At 34.6% G+C, this 23,912-nt stretch overlaps 1 protein-coding gene across 6 annotated transcripts in view; it reads right to left on the reverse strand.

The window, feature by feature from the left end:
- The window catches only part of LOC117162782 (EGFR adapter protein), a 276,395-nt gene that overhangs the window by 119,724 nt on the left and 132,759 nt on the right, over positions 1-23,912 (reverse strand). For 4 of the 6 annotated variants that reach the window (XM_033344737.2, XM_076620896.1, XM_033344734.2 and 1 more), the window contains one exon: positions 7,214-7,288. In XM_033344737.2, coding sequence (XP_033200628.1) covers positions 7,214-7,288 — 75 coding nt within the window. The remainder of the gene's footprint in view (positions 1-7,213; positions 7,289-23,912) is intronic. The other 2 variants (XM_033344736.2, XM_033344741.2) reach the window with 1 other exon arrangement.

Consider the following 23,912-nt stretch of genomic DNA (forward strand, 5'->3'; position numbering starts at 1 on the left):
CTACAAAAAGTATTTGCACATATCCTTAGTTTGCAAAGAAGCATTTCCTTATTTGGTTTCACGTTTCATTTTCTTTGTATTCATATGAAAGTACCATGAAATAGTAGGAAATTTGATATTTGGGCTTTCATAATTAATTAGTATGTAAATACGATAATATACAATGGTAAATATAAATGAGAAATATTTTTGTAGTCACAATATATAATGTAAAGTATAACAACTTTAATTGCAAGACATCGATCAATGATCTCGACTATTTGATAGCAGTTTGATTGTAGATAATTCTACAGGTTTCTTTTAAATACACTTTATTTTCAGAAATTTATATAGTTAATAAATTTGAGTAAATAAACTATGACCAAATTTGATCCATATAATTTCGCCAATTTTATCCCGGAAATTATTTTTGTTTACATATTTCCTAATACGAAAGCCTATATTTTGCAGATTTATTACTAATTTAATTGATAAATTAAATATACAAGAAACTACAGCAACGAACACGTAATTAATATAGTTAGCTAAATATCAAATTTGTTGTGGTTTCAAAACTATTAGCTCTTTGTCAATTGTATAATAGGCAGAGAGAATACACTCGTACGATATTTAAGTAACTTATTTAAGTAACATATTAAGATTATCTAATAGTATCCTTATACTTTAATACGTAAATTATAGTATAAATTTAGTTAATCATATTTTCATTTGTTTAATTTCAATCTTCGTACGAAAGATAATACACATCTCTTATGGTCTCGATTCAATTTTCAGTTGTTCTTATAGCGTAATATCTTTTATTACATAAAGTAGCAGATATTCATTTCCACTTTCAGTTATAAATAACCACAATCTCGCAATAAGCATTTACAAACTTCATACTTTTCTATTAAGCATCTGTGAACTTCTCTTCAGCAGAACTTCATAATTTTTAGAGGTAGGTACCGGTGTCTCGTAAATTTTTCGCCCTTTTCAATTTTATCGTCGATTCTTCTTTTTTCAGTTCTTAAGTAAAGACCTCATACTCTTCAAAAACTTTTATATTCGCGAGATGAATTGTGGAACATTCTTTTCGTCTTGGAACGGAAACGTACAAAGAAAAGGCTCTAACCGAGCTCGTGAATGAAGATGAGAAACGTACATTGCTCAAAACTTGTAACCATTACAAGAAGCCATCCCACGTAAAAGATGGAACGAGAGATTATGTGTCTCCCCTTTGCCTCCAGCCTTGATACGTCCCTGGACGAGCACGCTGCTGTCCTTGGAACTTCCTTTGGTCCCGGGAGAGGAAAGCTTCCGAGGGAAATCCGGACTTCCCATCCGCGGCTACAGACGACCCAACTTCTTCGTGGCTTGTGATGTTTTTAAGCTTATACTTTATGAAAGAACATCTACCATCCACGGGAAAAAGAAAACGTTAAACAAAGTTAATACTGCTTTCTTGTTGCGGGAGGCAACGTATAATAATCAAATCTTAGAGTAGCCACATTTCAAGTTGAATTTGACGAACTTTTAAATCGTTTCATCTGGGTTTGTATGAACTATTGAATCGTTTAATATGCGAACGTTAATGACTTGTAACTGATAATTTCAAATGTTTATAAAAATTCGACACCGTTTTAAAAGACACAAATATAGACTTATCATCTATAAGATTTCAAGTTGCTTTTAAGAGAGTTCATCTAAACTATTTCACATAATATGAAGATATTTGTGTAATTTTTGCGTTGTCATTAATCGGTCTTATTTTTTATATTTGCATTGCAGTGAACATTTTTGTGGAGTGTTTAAAATAAGATGCGAATATTGAAGTAATTTTATGGTTGCTTACTGATGTACGTATATACTTTGCGAATTCAAATACTGACAATAACAAGAGCTTTGATCATTCTGGTTGTTGAATAGAGAAAGCATAAGAAATGACTCAAACTTTGGTCCAATTATAATTATAATTCTTTGATAACATTGGTAGTTATATCGTTAAAAAATCATACAAGCGTTAAAGAGATACATTAAATGAAGATAAAAATATCACTTCTTACATTTTCAATTCAATATATATATGTCAGAGACATATATATATTAATTTATACATTAATTATTAATTAATTAATTTATACATATTTACATTAATTCTCATATCAAAATATATTAATCATCAACGAACTTTATATGTGTAAAATATATCGACATTCTTATCATTTTTAGAGATAAGCTGTACCTATACATTTTGATAATATACGTATATACATGTGTTACAATTGAACTAAAATATCCTTTCAAGCATAGTCGATTATCTTTGTTCACATTACGCATATAAAAATATATTTCACAATTATTGGCTTTTAACTTTTTTTTTAACTATTTAGATAAATTCTTTGTTTCTAAGACTTCTCCTTCGAGAAGTCTAATAAACGGAAGCTTTGATTTGTCAATTTTCAGTCGTCGATTTAACGTAAATGTAGGAAATCAGAAAGACGATCAATGGGGGAAACGAATTGGGTACTGCGTGACTGAGAACCGCAAACCCTATTTAGGGCTGGGAAGAACCTTTATGAGAGTGACACGCACGATTTCCTGCTGAGTTTCGTGTCACGTAAGTTGCGTAACAGGTGGCATAGAGTGACAGAAGGAAAGGCTGGCTTCTTAGAAAGGAAAAAAAACAACTCCCATTCACTTATATTAGAAAAGTTATCACCCCGGACATCGAAGGAAATTGAATCACTCAATGATGAAATGTCACCTACCAAGCACGATACGGCGTTGAGAAAGAAACTTTCTCATTTCCTGGATGTCTGTTTTTGAAATGATTGAACATGAATCGCTCGAGGAAGAAAGAATATTACTTTGTCGTATCTTTCTCTCGATACGATGAAAATGAATATTCATCAACTTGTAGTAATAATAAAATTGTGCTGCCATCGACGATAATTCTTCGGGAAGCACAGCAATGACTATTTCAATGCACCTAACCCAATAATCGATAGGGGTAGAAACGCATTAAATTTTACGAAGCACGAAACGTCGATTAGAGATGGTCGGAAGAAGTGGGCGGGCAAAGTGAATGGAATAAAATTTTCATCGGACCGCCCTTGCAACTATGAAAATAGGCCTTCCGGGCATGTCTCTTTTTCTTTCCTCGGAATTTTCTCTTCGACGGGTGACACGAAAAAACTTCTTAAAACTTTCGTGTTCCGCCGCATCATGGGAGGCTACAGACTGGGCGGTCTGGAAAGTCAGAAGTTCGGGGCCACGAGGAAAAACAGAAACAGAAAAAGGACAACGGACAGCCGAGAGAGAAACAAGGATTATCAATCAGAATGACAGTGATATAGAAAAGAGCTAAGCCACATTAGTCTCCGCCCGGTGGATTCATTCGCGCTGCCAATCACGCCGCCACTTTGAAATCTCTGGGGAACCCTAGCAACCGTATCTTTCGCAATTTTCATTCGAGGACGACGGAATCGAAAATATTGTCTCAATGTACGTAACACGGGCCATCCTTGAACCGAACGTATACCAAAAATAGATAACTTTTCTTTAGTGGACAGATAGTTTCGTAAACGCGTAGTTATTTTAATCCTTTACGTTAGAACTTAAAACTTCCTTTTAAACAAAATTCATTCATATTACACGTATAGAAATATATTTCGAAATTGTTAGTTTTTTCATTTTTCCAAATTATTTAGATAAAATCTTTGTTCCTAAATAACCGCCACTTTTAAAACACAATAATAATAAAATATTGTTCCTAATTATTTAATAGAAGATTCAAATTTTCAATATTTGTCTTAAACATAAATTTTCGTTATCCGTCGTTTAGTTTCCAGCAGCGAGTTCTGATGAATCATGTTAGGTATCATCTACAATTATATGTATCATTATACAGGGTGGTTGGTAACTGGTGGTACAAGCGGAAAGGGGGTGATTCTACGCGAAAAAAGAAGTCGAAAATATAGAATAAAAATTTTTTTTAAATTTCTTTTTTTTTTTAATTTTCCATCGAGACAAGGATCTACAGTGAGATCCGTTATAACGTACCGCACGCGTACCGAGCGAAAATTCAAAGTCGATTTTGTCGAAAACAAAGCCTCAAACGAAAAATTTTTATTCTATATTTTCGACTTCCTTTTTCGCGTAGAATCACCCTCTGTCCGCTTGTACCACCAGTTACCAACCACCCTGTATATATCATCGCACATGTGCATGCGATTAATTAAGTTGGTGAATATTCATAAATTCATAATAACAAATAACTGGGTGGCATATTGTAAATTGTAGGTTTAATGTTACAACGATACACATACGCTACGAACATAATGAGATATACAATCGTGGCTATTTCAACGTGATGTCAAATGATAAATAAGAATATTTACATTACGCTCGTAGATTCGTTTTTGCAGACCGTGTTTGAACAAGCAATGACGTCAAATGAAATTAAACCATCTGCCGATATATCGTCGAAATATAACGTTCGCGTTATCGATCGGTGCAAGGCCGATGAAAAGGTCTAACGAAGGTGGGCTAATTAATTGCCAGCGATATCGGCGGGTATATTTCATCAAATCAAATTCACATAAATATATCTACTACCAGAAAAATGATGAACTACGAAAGAAACAATAAATTCGAGCAATTTTTTTGCACGTTTTATATATCCAGGATTCCTGTTAATTTTATAATTATACATATGATCTAAACTTATATTCCAAATCTTTAAATTTGTATTACGATTTCACAGATTATTTAAAACGCGAAATTTGTACGTTATTTGTACGAAATTTAACGTTTCAATAATCTTGTTTTAATAATCTTGTTTTTTTACGAATAACGAAAAGCGTTATTATCCATGCACAAGAATGTATTTTTGTTGTTGTAAATTCAATAATAAAAACGAAGGAACGTCAATATGATGGGTTTTTTAATTTAATCAGCCATTGGAGAAATTCAACGTTTTATACAAGGTGACCCAGATTCTGACGCCCAAGCATTGTTAGTATATTTAAATAAGAAAAAAAATGTTATATAAACATAGGTCGTTTAAACCTTTATTAAAAAAGTGACGAGAAAAATATGAAATACGATGGGAACAGTAGCGGACTCACGGTTATTGCGACATAATGTAGGGATACATCAGCGATACTTACGTTTAGTCTGTCTATGCAAAGGTAACTAATTCTCCATCTCAAAATGTCCACCGTTCTGACAATAGAGAATCGACAATGGCCGAAAATAGAATTTATTACCCAGCGAATTTCATTTCTATTCCATTCCATTTCAGTAAATGCATCATTTTGAGATGGAGACATTTTGTGTTGGAAAATTTGTTACCTTTGCATGGAGCGAACGTAAATATCGCTGATGTGTTCTCATATTATATCGCAGTAATCGTGAGTCTGCCACTGTTCTCTTTGTATTTCATATTTTTGTGCGTGTTACATGTACGATAATATTTGATAATTAATAAGTTCTTAATAACGAGGCATTTATAATGGTTCAATCATTAATTACGCTCAATTGTGTAAACTTGGAGCGAAATTTATCTTTGATGTCATCCAAAAAGGATTATTGCATCCTCGTCGGGACAAATTCTACAAAATTGTGGTTCGTTTGGATTGCCGTTACATTTGATTGCTTGATTGCCTTCGTTGCTGTGTATTTGTGAATGTATATTCTACGCAATATTCATGTTGAAATTGTTTTAACGAGCAATTACTTGTCAAATAACTAGAAACGATAGAATATTATTAATTTATTTCACGATAAAATATCAAATGATTATGTTCTTTTGTTTTTCATTTTTATAGCGAGTACATGTATAAGTACAAACAGATATCGGGTGTCTGAAAAATCATATTATCTATTCATTTGTTTAAAAATAGTATCGATAGGTATATTCACGTCTAAACATAATGTTCTATGACCATGATACACTCTATTGCAATATATTTATATTCATATCATCAACAAATGTAATAATGTTGAGAAAGTTTGAAGCATCTAATGCACTTTTATTTCGACTTATATTCATCACTTTCAATGGTGTTTCACCTATACACTTAAAAAATTTAAAGAATTTTGTATTGGAAATCCATTAAAAAATATATATTCCATAGCTCAATTACATTGGACTGTAATAATTTTATTCTTTATAATCGCCGTAGCCACAAACAACAGAATATTATAACACGATTAAATCGATTTGTAAAATTCAACAAGCAGTAATAAAAGTGAAGTTTGTAAATTTCTTCATTTTTGAATTATAAGCCAGATTAAACAAATTTTCTTAAACCGATAATTAATGTCAGGGATTAATGCAAGCAATAATACCTAAATAAAAAATGTATATATATAATACATAGTAAATCATAAGATATATTAGTGCTACATCTTCTAATAGGTAATTCAAATTTACAATCTACTTATTTCATAAAAAAAATGGCGATTTCAGCTTCTAATCGTTAATTTATCATTAATTTTAATTGAATTTAAATATTACCACTGCGAAGTCACAAGATGTTTATGAACAGTGATGTATCTATCGATTGTCATGAGAATTTACTAAACAGTGGGTATCTTAAAATAAAATTTAAATATTTAATCGCAGTTACTTTTCTCGTGTACCTAACTGAGCTCATACTCTGTAATTCGTATTTAAAAAAGAAGACTCTAAGAACTATAGGGAACTATTTAGAAAGCAAAAACTTTCAGAGACTGTCATGGGAACGTTCTCGTACAAGATACGAGGCAAGAAATCGCTTCTGATCTTGCATCCGCAAAAGTTGTTTGATGAACTTCATTTTGTAAAAGACACGGCTTTTAATGTTCCGCACGACATTCTCACAGCGAGATATTCGTCAGAGGTACAAAGTATCCGCACCGAAATAGTCTGTGAACTAAAAGCTATCGCAAAAGAGCGTCACTCGAGTCTACCTGGATACATGTTCATCGGTGAACATCGTTTTCAGAATACGCTGGCCGAGTTTCTTTGTGGGTCGCACTTTGGCAACGCACGAAAAGACAGACAGTGTTAATTTCTTTTTTTCTTCGATGGTGCAAACGCGAAAGCCTTCCTCTCTGTCTGTCTTCCTTTTTCTATATTCGACGGTGTTCTATATTCAATCTTCTATATTTGCTCTCGTTTTCGTTTTTTCTATTTTCTTACCAGTGTAATAGTGAAATCGTGTCTATGTGCATTGTTTATACTCACTTTTCCATCTGGACTGCATACTTTAATACCCGCGAGCGACACTATCAGGAGAACGGGCGTGGACCGATCACTATACTGAAAAGAAACAAACGTTTTCATATAGAGATTGAAAAATATTGCAATTGGATTGCACACTACATGCTCGCTTATTAGTACACTGCATCTCATAACGATAGGACCGCTCAAAAACTTGCAACTTTTACATATCCTGTTACACATGTTTATTTATCAACTTGGTAAGGAACGACTTATGCCATATTTGAAATTATATTGAGAAACAATCTTCTTGCTCTATTATATTCGCTAGAAAAATTACTTTTCTGTTTCATAACTTTGGAACTTGCAAATGAACTTTTAGAACATAAAACGAAATTGTAACAATAGTTTTTATAAGTTTAACTGTTCGGCTTTGTCGTGTTCTCTACAAGAATTGAATTTTAGGGTAATATAATTTAGTCTTATAATCATGAGACGCAATGTATTAAATATTCTTTAAGAATTCATAAACACGTAAATTGAGAATTTATCACGTATTAGCATATGTAGAAATAGACATATTTTGTTATAATCTAAAATAGTCGCTGTAATTATAAGTGACAGTTTATAGTTTATAGTGCGTCTATAATGAATTTCGGATCTTTTAATCGTTACTTACAGACAATTCCGATTTTTCTCTTATATTGGCTAGTATATTATTTGCAAGATGCTGGCAAGAAACTTTCTTATTGTTAATCTTATAAAATTGAGACATTGCTTCCTTTACGAAAATGTCAATTTCTCGTTACCTTTAAAGAACACTTTACTGGAAGGGAATTTATATTATATATAAGTATTATAAGTTTGACCTTGTTTGGTATTGTTGGCAAGATTTATACAGACTCTCGAAAAGTTACAGTTAAACTTCAAAAGCATCTGACACTTGTTAAAGAAGAATTTATAGAACTTAGGAACAAGCAAAATAGGCTCAATAAATAATAACAAAATATTGGATTTCTCATACATAAATCATATTTATATAGCACGTAGTTTTTCTTTTAGACATGTTATATAAAGAAACATCGACCGTATTTATTTCATACAACAAAATATTTAACTGATGCAAGATTGAAACTATACAAGAAACGTCATAAAAATTCTATAAATACCTACATACAATGTAAATACCGTAAGAAATGTTTTAAAATTCGAAAGTCTTTTAAACTGGAGGAAAAAATTCGCTTTCACGTTAGGAACATTATCTTAAGAGTTTGTGACCTGTGAGTTTAGCGAGACGACTACAAATTACACCGTAAGCAATTACACAAAGGTGATAAAAAGTTACTCCAGTTTACATTGCTAATTAAGAACAGGTTCTTCGGTTTCACTGAAAAATATTCAACCTGTTCGTAACAACGATGAAGGTTCGAACATTCTGTGTTGCCAGATCGGAGGCAGCAGCGGATGCCCCAGTAGCTTGAGGCTTCCGCTAATTTCGAAATTAGAAAGCTGGCAAAGCGAGTGGCACGATTGAAAATGGCACTGACAACGAAAGAATGTTCCCTATTTCCCGTTGAAGACACGGCTCATTGTCTTAAAAATCCACTGAGATGGATAGACGTGGCTTGAGTAGGAAAGGGGGAACGTCGGTATAATTACTGTAAAGCAAGGGGTGGTTTTCGATAAAGGACGCCAGTGCACTCTATTTATACGGGGTGACCTACGAAGTCTTTTTCTCCTCTCCTTTCTACTGTCACGACATTATCTACTGACGAATGAGAGAGCAGAGATCATTCCACATAGGGATAATTTAAAAAAACCTCGCTTCGTGATGATTCCAGACGCAGCAATTATTACGTGTAACCCACTGGTTCTTTTAAATTTTAATATTACTTCCACTCCTTATTATGGTAACGCGAGACTCGGTGAAAAGGGGATGAAATATTTAATTTTAAGACGTTTCTCTCTTGCGAGATGTAAGTTTGTTATAGGATGTCTTGTCGACCAATACATATACATTCCACGATATAAGAATGCAACATTTTATACGTAGTATTAATTGTTTAGATATATTGGATTATCACCGATGTTTATCATTCGTATGATAGCTAACATGTATAAGTTTCATAAAATGTTCTTCAGAATGTTACTTGAGCTACTTACATTTCACTACTGTGAATCTGTTGATATCTTTTCGTATTTCATTGTGAATTTATCGCATTGTCACTTTATGAAGAATTAGAAGAAACAGGCAGTAATAACATAAATGAATCAGCGGCTTATTCTTGTTTGAATAATTCTGAAACCGCAACCATCTTGATATTTAGGAATTCAATCGAAAGATTAGACTCAAGAGGAAATGCTCGTATTTACGAACTATTCGTACGCTATGTCAAGAGTTTATAACGCATCTGCCGCTTCTGAAAATATAGACACCAGAACCCAGCCGTTCGTATGCATGAACGTTTATTTTCTACAGTCATAAAATAATTTCCAAGCCTCTAACATCTGGCTTCGTCGATCATGTATACGAAGTATAAATCGAAGATTTCTCAAAAATGTCTAATATGCAGTGTGTAATAACCACGTCATAAACCCCTACGGTTTTACCATTAATAGAAAAGCTGGCAACAAATTTTTCAATAATAAACTATTTAAACGTCGTCTGTAATATTTCACATATTCCCTTTTGGCGTGCACTAGGTATGTCATCTTCTTCTAGATAACTTTCACATTTCTATTTCATACCACAATATTTTTAAACACTTAGACTAAAACATAAAAATAAAATACTTGTCAAACGTGATGATTTAACTAAACGGTGGCCAAACCTTTTACATTCTTCTCAACTCTTTCGTAAATCTTGAAAACTAATTTAACAAATTTCACATTTCAATTATTTCCGTTGCGAATCAAAAACTAGACACGGATAATTCTATAAAGAATTAAATGTAAAATATCTACAAAAAGAGGGCTCTCGATTATTTCCTCTTCTTAAGAAATAAACCGGTTGTTATATGGATTAATCCTAACTCGGATCCAGTGACCTAGAATTTCGTCCACGTTCTCTCCGCAATTCTGAATGACCGCGCGAACCGAGGCATATCAAAGCGTGCCGCTGATGCCAGGCACCCTGATACGCCATGCAAACGAAGATATCACGCGACGTTTATTCCAGGACACCCGTTGGTTCGGCCACCTTTGTTCGGCGGGGGTGATTAAAAAGTTGCTGAGTGAGTCGCGCTGACAGGAGGACGCGGAGCGAGACAGATACAGAGAAGCGGTGAAAGTAACGGACAGAGGAAAAAGAGAAAGGATGGAAGGAAGCAGGCGTGCGAGAGAATGAGTAGCAACGGAGCTGTGGAAAAAGGAGGGAAAGTGCGAAAAACCAAGTTGCGAAAGAGGGAGAGAGAGAGAATAGGACGAGGAGAGACGCGAAAGGAGAAAGATACAGAAAATAGGAAAAGAGACAGAAGTTGAGACAGCCAGCGCAGGAGACAAATCAAAAGGATAAAGATGCGAGAACGTTTGAGGAAAAGGGACGGATGAAAGGGTGACATAGGGACGGGGATGGACGAAAGGGTAAAAAGCGCGGGATAACTCCTACTCGGTGTGTACAACCATTAAGCGCATCGGGTACAACTCCGAATGGGCTCTTGGCGTGATCACCTAACATTTTCTTCCTGTTTCAATCTCCCTGTGTCTCCCTGTTACGCCAGCCACCCACCGTGCACAACACGGTTACCCTTTTTTTTTCTTTTATTTTTGTATTCCTTTACTTGCCGCTTCTTCTGCTCTTCCTTTCTTGGAAATGCCCCTGCATCTGTCATTGCTCACCCGACTCTGCATAAATTGACACTCGTCCGATTTACCTGGACCATTTATTCGTTTATTTCACTTATTGTGCGCCGATCTTTTAAACTACGTTTCTTTCGTTTCGATAACAGCCTGTCGATTTAAATGTACGTTAATGATGGAAGTATTACGCTTGGAAGTTATCGTATCGGTTTAGTTTGCATTAAAATATGTAACGTTTAAATTTGTTGTGTAGTTAGCCGCAAATTTGTAACACGTATGTTTGAAGTATAAAGGATCCTTTGTGTAAAACATTTTTAGAAATATAATAACAATTTGGAGAAGTTCGTTGGCTATTATTTAAATTGCTTCATCCTACCTTCTCCTCATAATTTATGTTTCTTAGGATTTCAAGTATAATAAAAATAAATTTCCCTCGATAATGCTGGCAATGGTTATCTTTATTTGATAAATCTTGAATCTATTGCGTGCATTGTAGTAATTTTATTTGTTTTATAGAAAAATGCATACTGTATAATTTTATTAAACTGTGCGGATGTGGTCTTAAAAATTTTATTTTTAATACAAAGAATCTGTTTATTAATATGTACTGTACAGTATAAAAATTGTAACACAGAATATATAATAAGAAATATATAATCGCTCTATTTATTCCAATTGTTATTTATAGATATTTAGAAAGAAAATACATCCATCGTTTCTTGCATTAACAATTGTTATTTGTTTAACTGTTATCTTTCCTCCTATTATTATTTCTTTTTCTTTGTTTTTTCTTTTTTTGCTAGATGATAAAATACCTCATTAATTTCATTGAAACAATATTTTTTCATATTTCCAATTGTTCTCAATTTTTATTTGTCAACTTGATTTACGTCATTTATTTTCGGAATCGCCTATACAGGAAATGATTGCACGTGTTCAGATTCGAGGACACGGAAGCATACCTGAACTAGCCTCTTGAACGAGACGGAATTGGGAATTAATTGGTTTGTCGTCTGCAGATCTGCCCTTTCTCGTTTTGCAGTAAGGCTCAGATCTTTCAAGTACGTAGAGAAATTAGCTTTCTATGATAATGCCAGATTAGGAACAGTAACATTATGAAAAATGTCCGATAAATTTTCAGGTTTTAAAATTAATTCATCAGCATATTTTAAAGGAGACAACGCAATGTAAATTGTTGAATATCGAAACAAGTGCTTTCACATAACATAGAATATATAGCTGACTATACTGTGATGTATTAAAAAGAAACTAATGCTTAATATCGTGTGGCAATTAATTTGTGATTTAATTTCTCATAAGGCTCAACAAACGTAAATTATATTTGCAAGGAAGTTTAGTTTCGATTTTTCAAACCAAAGATCTTTAAATATAAATTATATAAAACACCAAAATATTTAACATTAAATACCTTGTTACAACAGTGACTAGCTATAATGATCACCTAAATAACTACTACATACATAATCATTTTTAACAGCCCATTAAATTCAGATCATAATAAAATTCAGACGAAATAGATATAAATGTACAAATTAACGCGACCTTGATTTTTGAAATATTCAGTCGCAACCCTCTAACATGGACACGATCTCTTAAGTCCATTTAGCCTCTGACAAACTACATTGTTCCTATATTGGCATCTGAACCATTGAACAATGCTCGGTTGTACTAGAGATAATGTCGCCCATCAAATCTGTCACGAGTAATAAAGGGAATGGTTATGACGAGCGTGATTATCAGTGACTCATGACGCGACGTGACTCAAAGTATCGACAGACACTGGGGTAATAGAAGAGGGTTTCCTTTAGGTTGCATCACGGAGAATCGTTTCTTGTCTTACCGCGGCGACTGTTCACGAATTTATGAATTTATCAGCCGGGGGATCGTTTCTGCAAATGCGATCCACGTATCATATGGGGTGCATATCAAGTACCATCCCCTCATGATCGCGAGACTGGAGCAAGGAGAGCACTCGAGGCTTCCGAGCATGAAAAACGAAGGGTGAATATGCCTGATGAGAACGAGAGTACCGATTTGAACTCTTATGCTTCTTTTGCGTTCGTCAGGTTTTTTTAGAACCATTAACAGGTTTCTGAGAGCGAGCTGTGCGAGTAGCAATTATTAGCAGCATTATATCTTGCCGTGAGTTCTTCATGCGCATTTTTTAACGAACAGCGCTGGTGAAGCTATTAATTAACCAAATAACCTGTAATAGTCTGACAATTTCAATTTTTGTTCATATAATATTTCGATGATAAGCAATTATGTACTAGGATAATAATCCAATTTAAGGAGTTTTGCTCAGTTTTTCATTCTCTGAAATATCTTATCTAATAACCCCTTTTTTTTACTTAATCACAGTAAATTTTCTCTTGTAGGTAAAGTTACTTAGTTACAAAGTTTATTCGTTAAAGTTTGAGAAATATCACGAATACGACAAAGAAATTGTATTTATTATAACAACCATATTAATTCATATATAATATAAAATATTATTTTATTAAAATATAATTTTAATGCATTGAAGTATTTTTAAAAAAATTTAATATTCAAATAGTGGAGCTTCGTTTGTAATACGAACAATGTAAAGGTGACACAAGAAATCTTTTTATTTGTAGCACGGTGAATTCATCGTAGGTGAAAAGAGATTTTCTGAACAAGAACTGTCGCTTTTCCATCTTGGAAGGTGTATAAACGTTTCATCGTACGATGATAACGGAAAATACGCCGTGAACTGAACGACGCTCGTCTTATTACGTGAGCTGAACCTATACCAATTCTTTTCCTTAAAGCGTCTGCGTTCATTTTTATATCTACTCTTTTATTCGCAGTCGTCGTCGACTATTTTATATCTACATCGAACAGGCGACATATTCAAGCGTGCACGGGTCCCCACTGACGTTATATTGCGACGTATAAATTTATTGTACAAAACTTTACTGTTCCGTAAAATCATTATTTTCATTTCCTTTAACACATCTTATTCTCTATATTTCAATATCACGTAACAGACTCGTATTATACTATTGATGCAAGTTCATATCTCTTTGTTTGAATGATATATATTTTGAATTCGTTGGCTATTTTTATTATATGCTGCGAAATTCCTAATCTTCTAGACAAAAAGCTCAACATTTCAGATTTAATAATTTAATACCGGTTAAATGAGATTTTGATTCGAACAGGAATTTACTTTTTTTTAATCAAACTTCAACATTCATCAACTCCTTTTTATAATAACATTATTCTTTGAAATACAAGACAGATATATTTGTATACTGTTTATGAAGGCTAGAACTTTTTTTATTTAACATCAGTTTTATAGACATATATACATATTTTTATGTTCTTTTTGTTTCTTAACATTGTCCACGTATATATAATATTCAATAGAGCGTATTTTGTATTTTTGTATGTATGTATTTCGTATTTTGAGTCATTACCAATAAAATTTTAAGTGGCTCATGCTTATGCAACATATTTTGTCTGATTATACCCACAAAGTATATTGTCTAAAATTTGGCTGTTAAACCCTGAGACACCTCGTATATGTACAAAACAGACATAAAAATGTAGGAATAGTTCATGAACAATGACATTAGAAAACACGTGCTATCGTTTACAAAATAATTTGAAAATTATGATTGTGAATGAAAATAAAGTTGATGAAATGCGCCAAGTCTTAGACAGTCTAGACACTGAATCATATGTATATGAGTAGATCTAACCAGTAGATACAAGTAGGTAGATACGAGAACGCATCTGCGAAAAATGCAACGGTACAGCATATGGTGTATCCGGCTTGAAATAAAAGCAAAACGTTGTAACGGAGGGGGTAAATGACGAAAAGCTCTCCCTCAGGTTTGTCCGGGACTGGTTTTAATCCACTATTATGAAATGTACTGACGTCTGACAAAACTGGCCAAATATCGGAAGCGCTGGACGGAAATTAAACCGATTCTGTTCCTCGTCTACTTCGATTTCGATCATCTCCGTTTCTCTCCCCATTTTCCCTCCGAACATACCTGTATAATAGGTTCGGACGTATGAAATGTTGTTTTCTCAAAAAAGAAAAAATACCTTTGCCCTCGAATAAAACGTCGTTTTATACAACTTCTCTAACGATTAACTATTAAATGAATACAAAAATCCTGTGCTTTTATTTTTATAAAGGAATAACGTAAAGGGACCAGACGAATATTCTGATTATTCGTGACAAATAATTTGAAATTTGTGTTTTCAATCCTTCTGGTATTCGATGCACGTACGTTGTAGCAAATTTCTTCTTCATGTATTAAAACCACCGTATATAAAATACGTGCTAATGTGTACAGGATTAAACGTATTTGTTGCGGTAGTTTTGTGTATGTACCCAGTCAGTGATTTCTCTGAAGTTACGAATATAAGTTAGGTTTCTATCCGCGGAAGTAATTATCCATCAGAATAATATATATCGTACATTAACCTCTTCTAGCCAAGGAAAATATTGTCCCACGTAACCATCTTCCGCTCTCGTCATAGAATTGTTTCACATAACAGCGCGGTAATTTCTCCTGAGACGGAAAAGAAGAAGGACAAGAATTCGAAACAGAGGGGATAGGCAGGAGAAAAACGAGTGAACTGCATTCCCTACGAGAAAATGATTTTTCACCCCAGTCACAGTATAATTGTTACTCATCCTCGGCCTAGAGGCGTCGCATCGAATTTCAGTTGGCCACCAGCGCACCGCACCGTCACGGAAATAGACAACAAGTGACAGCGGTACAGCGGAATTTAATTTCGTTTCGAGATGTATGAACGTCGGACTCGGTATACACACGCCCATCGGTATGCATGTGTGCATACATATGTATATCGCCGACGCTTTGCTCGGCTGCGCAAGCTTTTAAATGAAATCAATTATCGTACACTCGCGAATAATTATTATGCGGACGGTCTGGACGAAGGAGACGGCTCGTACCGACCAAGAAATTATTTTAACGCTACCCGCCACTGCTTGATTGTTACTATTCCGCTTGTTATGACGGCCGAGATGTTGGAAAACACGAGCTGCTGATTATAATTAGGAAACAGAGGAGAGCGTTGCAGCGCGACGTATGATGGACGTCTACTAAACTTCCGTTTGTTATAGTTTCGATTATTTGATTAATTCGTACAACATTCTGAGTTGTCCTAACGTTTCGATTTCAATTTGGAACGTTCCTTGTCGCGGGAAATTAATTTATCGAATTTGTAAATTCAGGACACGCCTGGAGAGAAGAGAAGATTTTTCTTTAAATCCTCAAGTATCTACGCATGTACGTTCCTAAAGGAAAATAGATTCTGTTTAAATTGGTCCTTATGTTCGTATATGCTCATATACATATTTCTACGTTTACATATATGGAAGTAAACATGTGTATATGAATGTTCGTTTAAGTCGAAATCAATCTTCATTGAAGATTTAAAATGCGGAATAAAAAAGATATTTAGTATAGTTAAACGAGAGACGTCTATACGGAATTTTCATTTATTATAATTGTAATTATTTGATTGATTTGTACGATATTATAAACTGTCTTAACATTTTAATTTCAATTTGCTACTTTCCGTATCACAAGGAATTAATTTATTAAATTTCTTGAATGCAGGACACGTGGAATTATAAATATGATTGCATCGAAACTGACTGTAGAGCACAGAAATGTTAAACACATTAATATAATCGATGAAACGTTAATTTCCAAAAGAAGATTTAATTATTCCCGATGTATAATTTTTCACAGAGAATCCATTCAATACAATTTCTCTTCACGTAATTGTACAATGCTTTTAAATAATCTACCCGATTGATATTAAATAATTATTGCGAAGGCTTCTACAGCATGACATTGGACATACATCGTCGCGCAATCAATGTTATTAATGCGAATTATATTACGGATGATTGAACAAAGCCAATTTAGCATTTATAATATTTCTAGGGATACACGTTATATTCCTTTCCTGATAACTTTATCGGAATATCTGATTAATTTTTGACTTTGAACGATTCATTCATAGATGCAGAAGATCGCTTTTGCGTGTAAAATATTAAATTGAAAATATTGAACATTGGTTTAAAAAATAAAGATAGGATTTAAATATAGATTTTTCAGAATATAAATTAAAATTATGCAAATAAACACGTTATGCATTAAATATTCATATCTGCAAGTATAAACTATCTGTTGAAGAAGAATGCATTGAAACATTATCTAGTTTGTTTAATCTGTATCGGGACAATGATTTTATAAATCTCTAACGATCAACTCGAAGAGAAGTTTATGAGGGAAAATATCTCACTGGCGACCTAACACAATTTACTGGCTGTTACGCTTTTGCTGCTTTTCGTGGTCGTCAAGATGACGCCATTTCAAATTCATTAACAGGCTGTGCAGAAGAAGCAATGATTAAAAGCTAATAAAATCTTAAGAGTTAGACTTTTTGTTAAAAAATATACCATCGAATTTTTTCACGGTATTTTCAACAAAAAATTGATAAAACCTATAATTTGTAGACAATCGTTATTGATAGTTCATATGAAAAAAGTAATCAAATTCAATATTAACCGACCATGCGCTTTAATCCTTGATACACCCACTATATTCCAATAAAAGGAATTTTAAATTGATTTTTAATAAATGCTATTAATTAATGATGTATCTAACGAATGCTGTTTAACAGTATAGTTACTCAATAAATTTTCAAATATTTAATACTTTTATAAAATTGATCACCTGCAATTTCTAGATATTTATATAATATATTTCGGTATTTGACGATTTACCGATTTAAATAGAACTAAGTTAATAATTAATTTCCGACTAAAATAACGAATAATATTACATTTATCGATTTTCCAGAAGTAACTCGAATAAAACCACTTAAACAGAGAGTTTCTGCTATAATAACGCGAATGATATTTTAGTTAGAATCCGTATATATATATATAAATCCTCGACGACTAAGACGTAAATAGAATTATACGTATGTATAGCCCATTTTAGATATCTCGATCGATATTTTATTCTAAAATTATTCGTGTTCTAAAATTCGTAGATATTTATAATTTAGCGACACGAAAATCTTGAACCGATCATACAATCGGTTCGGTATCTTATTAATATTTATACTTGAACAGCTAGAATTGCTTTCCTTGGAAATTTTTCCCCCTGCAACGAATATATTGTAGACTCCGCCAGTTTAATAGATATACCAAGTGTATGCATGCTGGTTGGACAGGGTCAGCATTTCGAAAGTTTCGCCGCGCCCCAGGATCCAGAGCCGATTAATGGACATATCCGATATTGCACGGCTGCGTGGCTGCAAGTATTAAACGTTACAGTTACAAGGCCAGGAACAGAGCGCGTCCATGTGGCCGACCGCTTACACGTGTTTCCGTGTGCCGTGCAGATTTCCAGGGAAAATAGACTTACAACTATGCTAGCAGGGGAAGGTTACCATAGGAATAAGCCAGCGACCTCTAATGGAGATGGATTTCTGCATCAACGGCCACGCTGGATGACAGCTAAGCTTTGAAAATTTTATGTTCAATCCTACGTCGCCGTCTTCTGTGACTTCGAGCGTACCATCTACCATCCTTCGTTTTTCCCATCTTTCTTTTCTCGTTTCTTTAATATATGAACGGTCGAGTACATTTGCTCAGACGACAGACTGTCCGCAACATTTCCACGCGAAGATTATCGTGACAAATATACGAGAGTAAATGTAAACGAATGGCGATGAGTTGTGCCTCATGAATTATAATTAATGATTGGAATTTATTCTTCAAGAAATTGGACGATGAATTACCATTTGAATTTTGTTTGGCAAAAGTAGATATTGTCGTGTATTATATAGATATATTCGAAGCTTCTTTTCATGAAAAAGAAGAAAAAAAAAAGAAGAATGAACAATGATCTCGAGCACATTGTTTTTGTGAATCGTAACACTGGACATGCAACAAGCGATGTAAAGTATAACTTGTGTGAAAATCGATCATAACGTTGGTTCGACACGATCGAAACGAGCGACTGGCACTTTGGCTGAAACGCCGAGGCTATTTATCGGCGTAATAGGGCATAACGGAGCAGTCATCAGCTGATTGATGCGTCGACAGGCTCCGGAGGGTTTATAGGTGGTTGCGAGCCGACGATTCGCTCTCACTTTTCACTCTCGGGACGTATTTGGATAACGCCGACTGCCAGACGGGAATATTATTTGCTTGTTACCGCCTGCTTTACAAAGCCAGCTACACAATCGTGAATTATAAAGTACGACATTCCAGCCGTCCTGAATTACGCGTGTTTTTGACACGACAACGATGCTATTGTATATCAGTGACAAACTTCTTTCTTTTGTATTAGTAAAAATCATAAAGAGAATTTGACGGCTGACACGAATGGATATTGTATGCAAATCTATTGAAAGTACGTGGATTAAAATAGATAAAATAAAATAAAATGCACTTTTCAACGTAGTTCACTTTTTATTCGTTGATCTAATCTATAAGATCGTTTCAACATTTCACATCGTTTATCTAAATTCGGAAAATATTGTGTGACTTTAGGTATATCTGTGTGTAGTTAAATACATCCCATTATTTTAAACATTTTCATATTGTTATGATACGCTGGAAGTTTACATGGCTTGAAAGCTTAGGCTAATTGTAAGTTTAAAAAGATTAACGTGAGCATCCTTCGCGTTCATTAATTAGTATCTCTTTCAACGAAGTTTATTTACATAGTTAAATTTTATTATTAGGCAGGTATATTTAAAAAGTATTAAGTTTTTTAGATGTTCATAGAGCTCATAAAGGTATTTCATAAAAAAATACAGTTGCTATTTAATTGCAGTAAAATTCATATAGAGTTAACTATTTAAGGAGGAAATATTTAGAGACAGGGAAAACGTAAATACATACTTCTTGTCTTTGATAGACATTCGATCGTTGATTAATGTAATTATTTTCATTCTATGAAAATGATCGAAGTTTCTACTTATATTGTAATCCCATTTTTCAGAACAAACAATTCATTATATTTCTCTTATATGATATGATGTATCGAGAAGTAAATGAATGGTATTGTTACGTACAAATATGTTAAATTAACGAAAGAATTAGAAAGAATTGTCACGAAAAATATTGTGATTGAGCCATTAAGTATATGAAGCGTTTGACGTGATGACAGGTATGGTGGATAGAGTATGAGGAGTGGCGAGATCGCTTCTATTATTAACTTCCGGATATTTGTATTGGACTCCCTGCTGACAGCAGAACCATTTGTGTTACACCCACTGTGACTCACGCCTTTAGGAACTTTTGCGTGATCCATTAGCGAAATTCGATCTTCTACATCGAACGTGGGCGATCCCTTCCTTTTCTTCATTTTAAAGTTTCCGATGTGAAAATATAAAAATGTAAAAATTATCATGCGACTGTTACAAATTGGCTACAGTGGCACTTACGAATGGTAACAATATACATAATGTGACATATATAACAGGAAGATGAAATATTCAATTTGTTGACATTATAATAATCGATGATACACATCTCGATGTTTCTCATAAAATTAATGATTTATACCGAAGGTACTTTTATTTCGAGAAGATTTCAACGGAATTCCTTTGTAACGAAATATTTAATCGGTTCAGCCGTGGTTTTAGTATTATTGCTTCGCATTCAATAGTCTTAATCTGTTCCAAAATAGGTCAATAACTACGCCATCGCATGTGGTATCATGCGATTGTGGTACAAAGCTGGTTTTACACGTGCCGACATCGTACCATTGCCCGTGGCACGAATTTAATGGCACGAAATGCACTTCCAAATGTCGGCAGCTACCTACGAGTTCACACAGAAGATCTAGTTTAAAGCAATGCGTTTCCAATGCCGCGGACAATGGCACAATAATGGTCTGTGTGAAACCGAACTAAATGTGTAAATCTCATTTGAAATACCAGCAGATCATGTGGCATCAGTAGTTCAAATCGTCGAGCATATTAAATAACGAGCGATATGAATTGTACAGCATCGAGTAACGCGAGATAACAAATGAGTAATTTAACACTAACCGGTTTCAAAATTTAATTAAAAATTGTAAAATTGTATATTACCTGATTCATCAATTTCTCAATTTTTGTTAATATAATAATTTACATAAAGTTAGATGGTCAAAAGGAATAACGAAGAATGTACAATTTTACATTTTGACCGCACCTGGTAACGTTAGTATTCAAGTTTACTGTTCGTGTAAATTTATTAGATTGTGCGATAAATTCATTCGCTTTTCGATGTCTCGCACTACGTAAGAAATGTTATGGTAACGTTATACTTCCTCAAATGCGACTACAGGGTAGGCACATGATGTGTTCGTCCGTGCGTAAATTTTACACCGCTAGACAGATTTGGACGAGCAGGAAACACCCTTCTAACATTTTCGATAGTTACCGGACATCGTGACATCATTATTCCGGCGTATTAAGCAAGAATTTAATAACGTGCCAATATGTTTCAGCCGGCAAAATCTCGGGAACACGGCGATAGCGCCGCGAGGGTTGAACATTTCACGTTATAAATCACGCAGCGCACCTATATCCTCGTTATAACGGAAGGGCCTGAGGATTCTGTATTCAAAGGATTAGCATGAAAATAATAGAATGGATTATATCGCGGGAACCTGTGAATCGGTATTGAGTCAGAGGTGTTCCATTGAAATTTATATCCGGCGCGAATGGTCGCGGAGTTCATTGAACGCGAAACTTCCACGCTTCTTATTTCGTCCCGGCTATCGGCCGTTTCACCTGAAAGACGCTAGAACAATTATCGCGATGCCATTTCCGCGTCCGTAAAACGCGAGCCTCCTCGAACGAACGAGTGTTCTCGAAGACAATAAAGTCGCGAAACTTCGCGGAACATTTTATTAAAGCGACGCAAAATGCATCGCGGCCGTCTCGGGCGAATGCCCTTCAAGAACTCGTGCAAACCACTTCTTCGAAAACGTCCGCTCTGCAAAGTCCACCCCCGTGATCGTTCATTTCGCGGCATCATACGCGAGGAATAAAGGGAGCCAGATACGTCGTAAGTACCTGGCGTAAATGATTCCTCCTTGCAGCAGTTGCAAACAGAGCAGTACTCGGTATATATAAAGACAAACAAGAATTAACGACCAATTAGGGGAGTTAAGAAAGAATCCTCGGCCGAGATAATGGGACGATCCATGGTCGAGCCGTGTTGTTACGAAATGTAATTAAGCCCGGTCTACAACAATTTGTGGAAATCATTAACGAACGGCCGCCGTTCGCGATTCCGTGCAACTTGTCGTAAGACTGCGCCATCAAGATGGCTCGGAGACACGCCAGAGAAAGAGACCTATAGACAGAAGGGAGGACGGTTTCCCTTATTATAAAGCGTTCTTATTATAAGGAGGTCCCCTAATTATTGTCGTCCCTTGAGAAAGAAGGACTCTTGCCTCCTTCAAGCCACTTCGAGTACATTAAATTATGCTTTCAACGGTCTTGAGAAAATCTCTGCATTAAGTTGCTCCTTTATTTTATATGTGCGTGCGCGCATTAAGTATGCACTTGTGATTTTGTATCGTACCTTCCGATGGTTACAATTAGTTCAGTTTGCCGGCTTTAAGAGCAACAGTTTTTTAAAACTCGTTTATCCCACTGCTATTTCGTAATTTTCTAATCAACGGGGAATGGAGATAAGTTACAAGTTTTGCAGATTTTAATATGGTCTCCAACGGATTTTAAACTTTCCATTTTCTGCGTCTAATTATTAAAAATCGCGTGGTAGTATTGGCATCTAATCGTTTGAATTGTTTGACTTCACTTAGACAGTGAAACTGATCTCGCAGCGAGATAAAGTATTTTTACTTCGTGCTAAATTTAGTTTAATCAAATTTCTAATTTTCTAAATCTCCCCTGCACAAGATTATTGTAGCACAAATTTAATATTTGCAGAACATAATATAGAAAATTATCGTATAGCTCAAAGTCTTCAGTAAATAGACGCTTTGGAATATTTAAAATATCTGAATTCCAATTCTACAGATGAAGCAAAGATTCGTAGATGTTAATGAAAAAGCAGCGATACCATAAATAAGGGAAACTGCAAGAACGCGTTGTACCGTTATTATAAAACCTAAAGTATACTTCCTTATTAAACCTTTTAACCGTTTTTCCACGTATACAGGTTTTACCGACAAAAGAGATTAAAGGCCACTCAATGTTTCCAAAAGCGGTTTATATTTATTATATTATTATATTTTCGTATCTTATCTCTTTACTTAAACGTTCGTTTACTGATTCAAATATTCAAAGTATATGTACGCGATCCACCTTTGTGCGTGTGTATGTGTTGCCTGATTTACATCGAGCCGTAAAACAACTTTGGTATCCATTAAATTAATTCTAACAAGTTAGCAAGCGGATACTGTAATTATTCAAATTTTATTTGATCTGTATCCGATCTGCATAGGTAAACGGGATGTTTACGCGTTAACTAGTAGTAAGTTAAAGTCGAGAAGCATACTCGAAGAGACGTGGATCTCCTTTGGACGTTCGGTTAAAGAAGTTTCATCCTTCCTCTTTCACTCGATCTCCATTGGGAAAATGCAGACACCGCGTTCAGCAAGCAAATTTTTTCCGTTTGCTCTGCCTCCTCTTCGTCATCATCGAGGAATTTCTGACATTCCGGCATAACAACCAGAGAATCGCGATCGCTTCCATGTCCCCGAGACTGGCTTCTTTCGTTTCCTTTGATTTCACCAGAAAAAGACGAAACGCAAAGAAATATAATTTTGCGTCGAATTGCCTCGGGTAACTCGATTACCTCTTGATATCGCTTATTGCTCGTTTTTACCTGCAATTT

The sequence above is a fragment of the Bombus vancouverensis genome, chromosome 8 (genome assembly GCF_051014615.1).
Source record: "Bombus vancouverensis nearcticus chromosome 8, iyBomVanc1_principal, whole genome shotgun sequence".
Taxonomy (NCBI): Eukaryota; Metazoa; Arthropoda; class Insecta; order Hymenoptera; family Apidae; genus Bombus; species Bombus vancouverensis.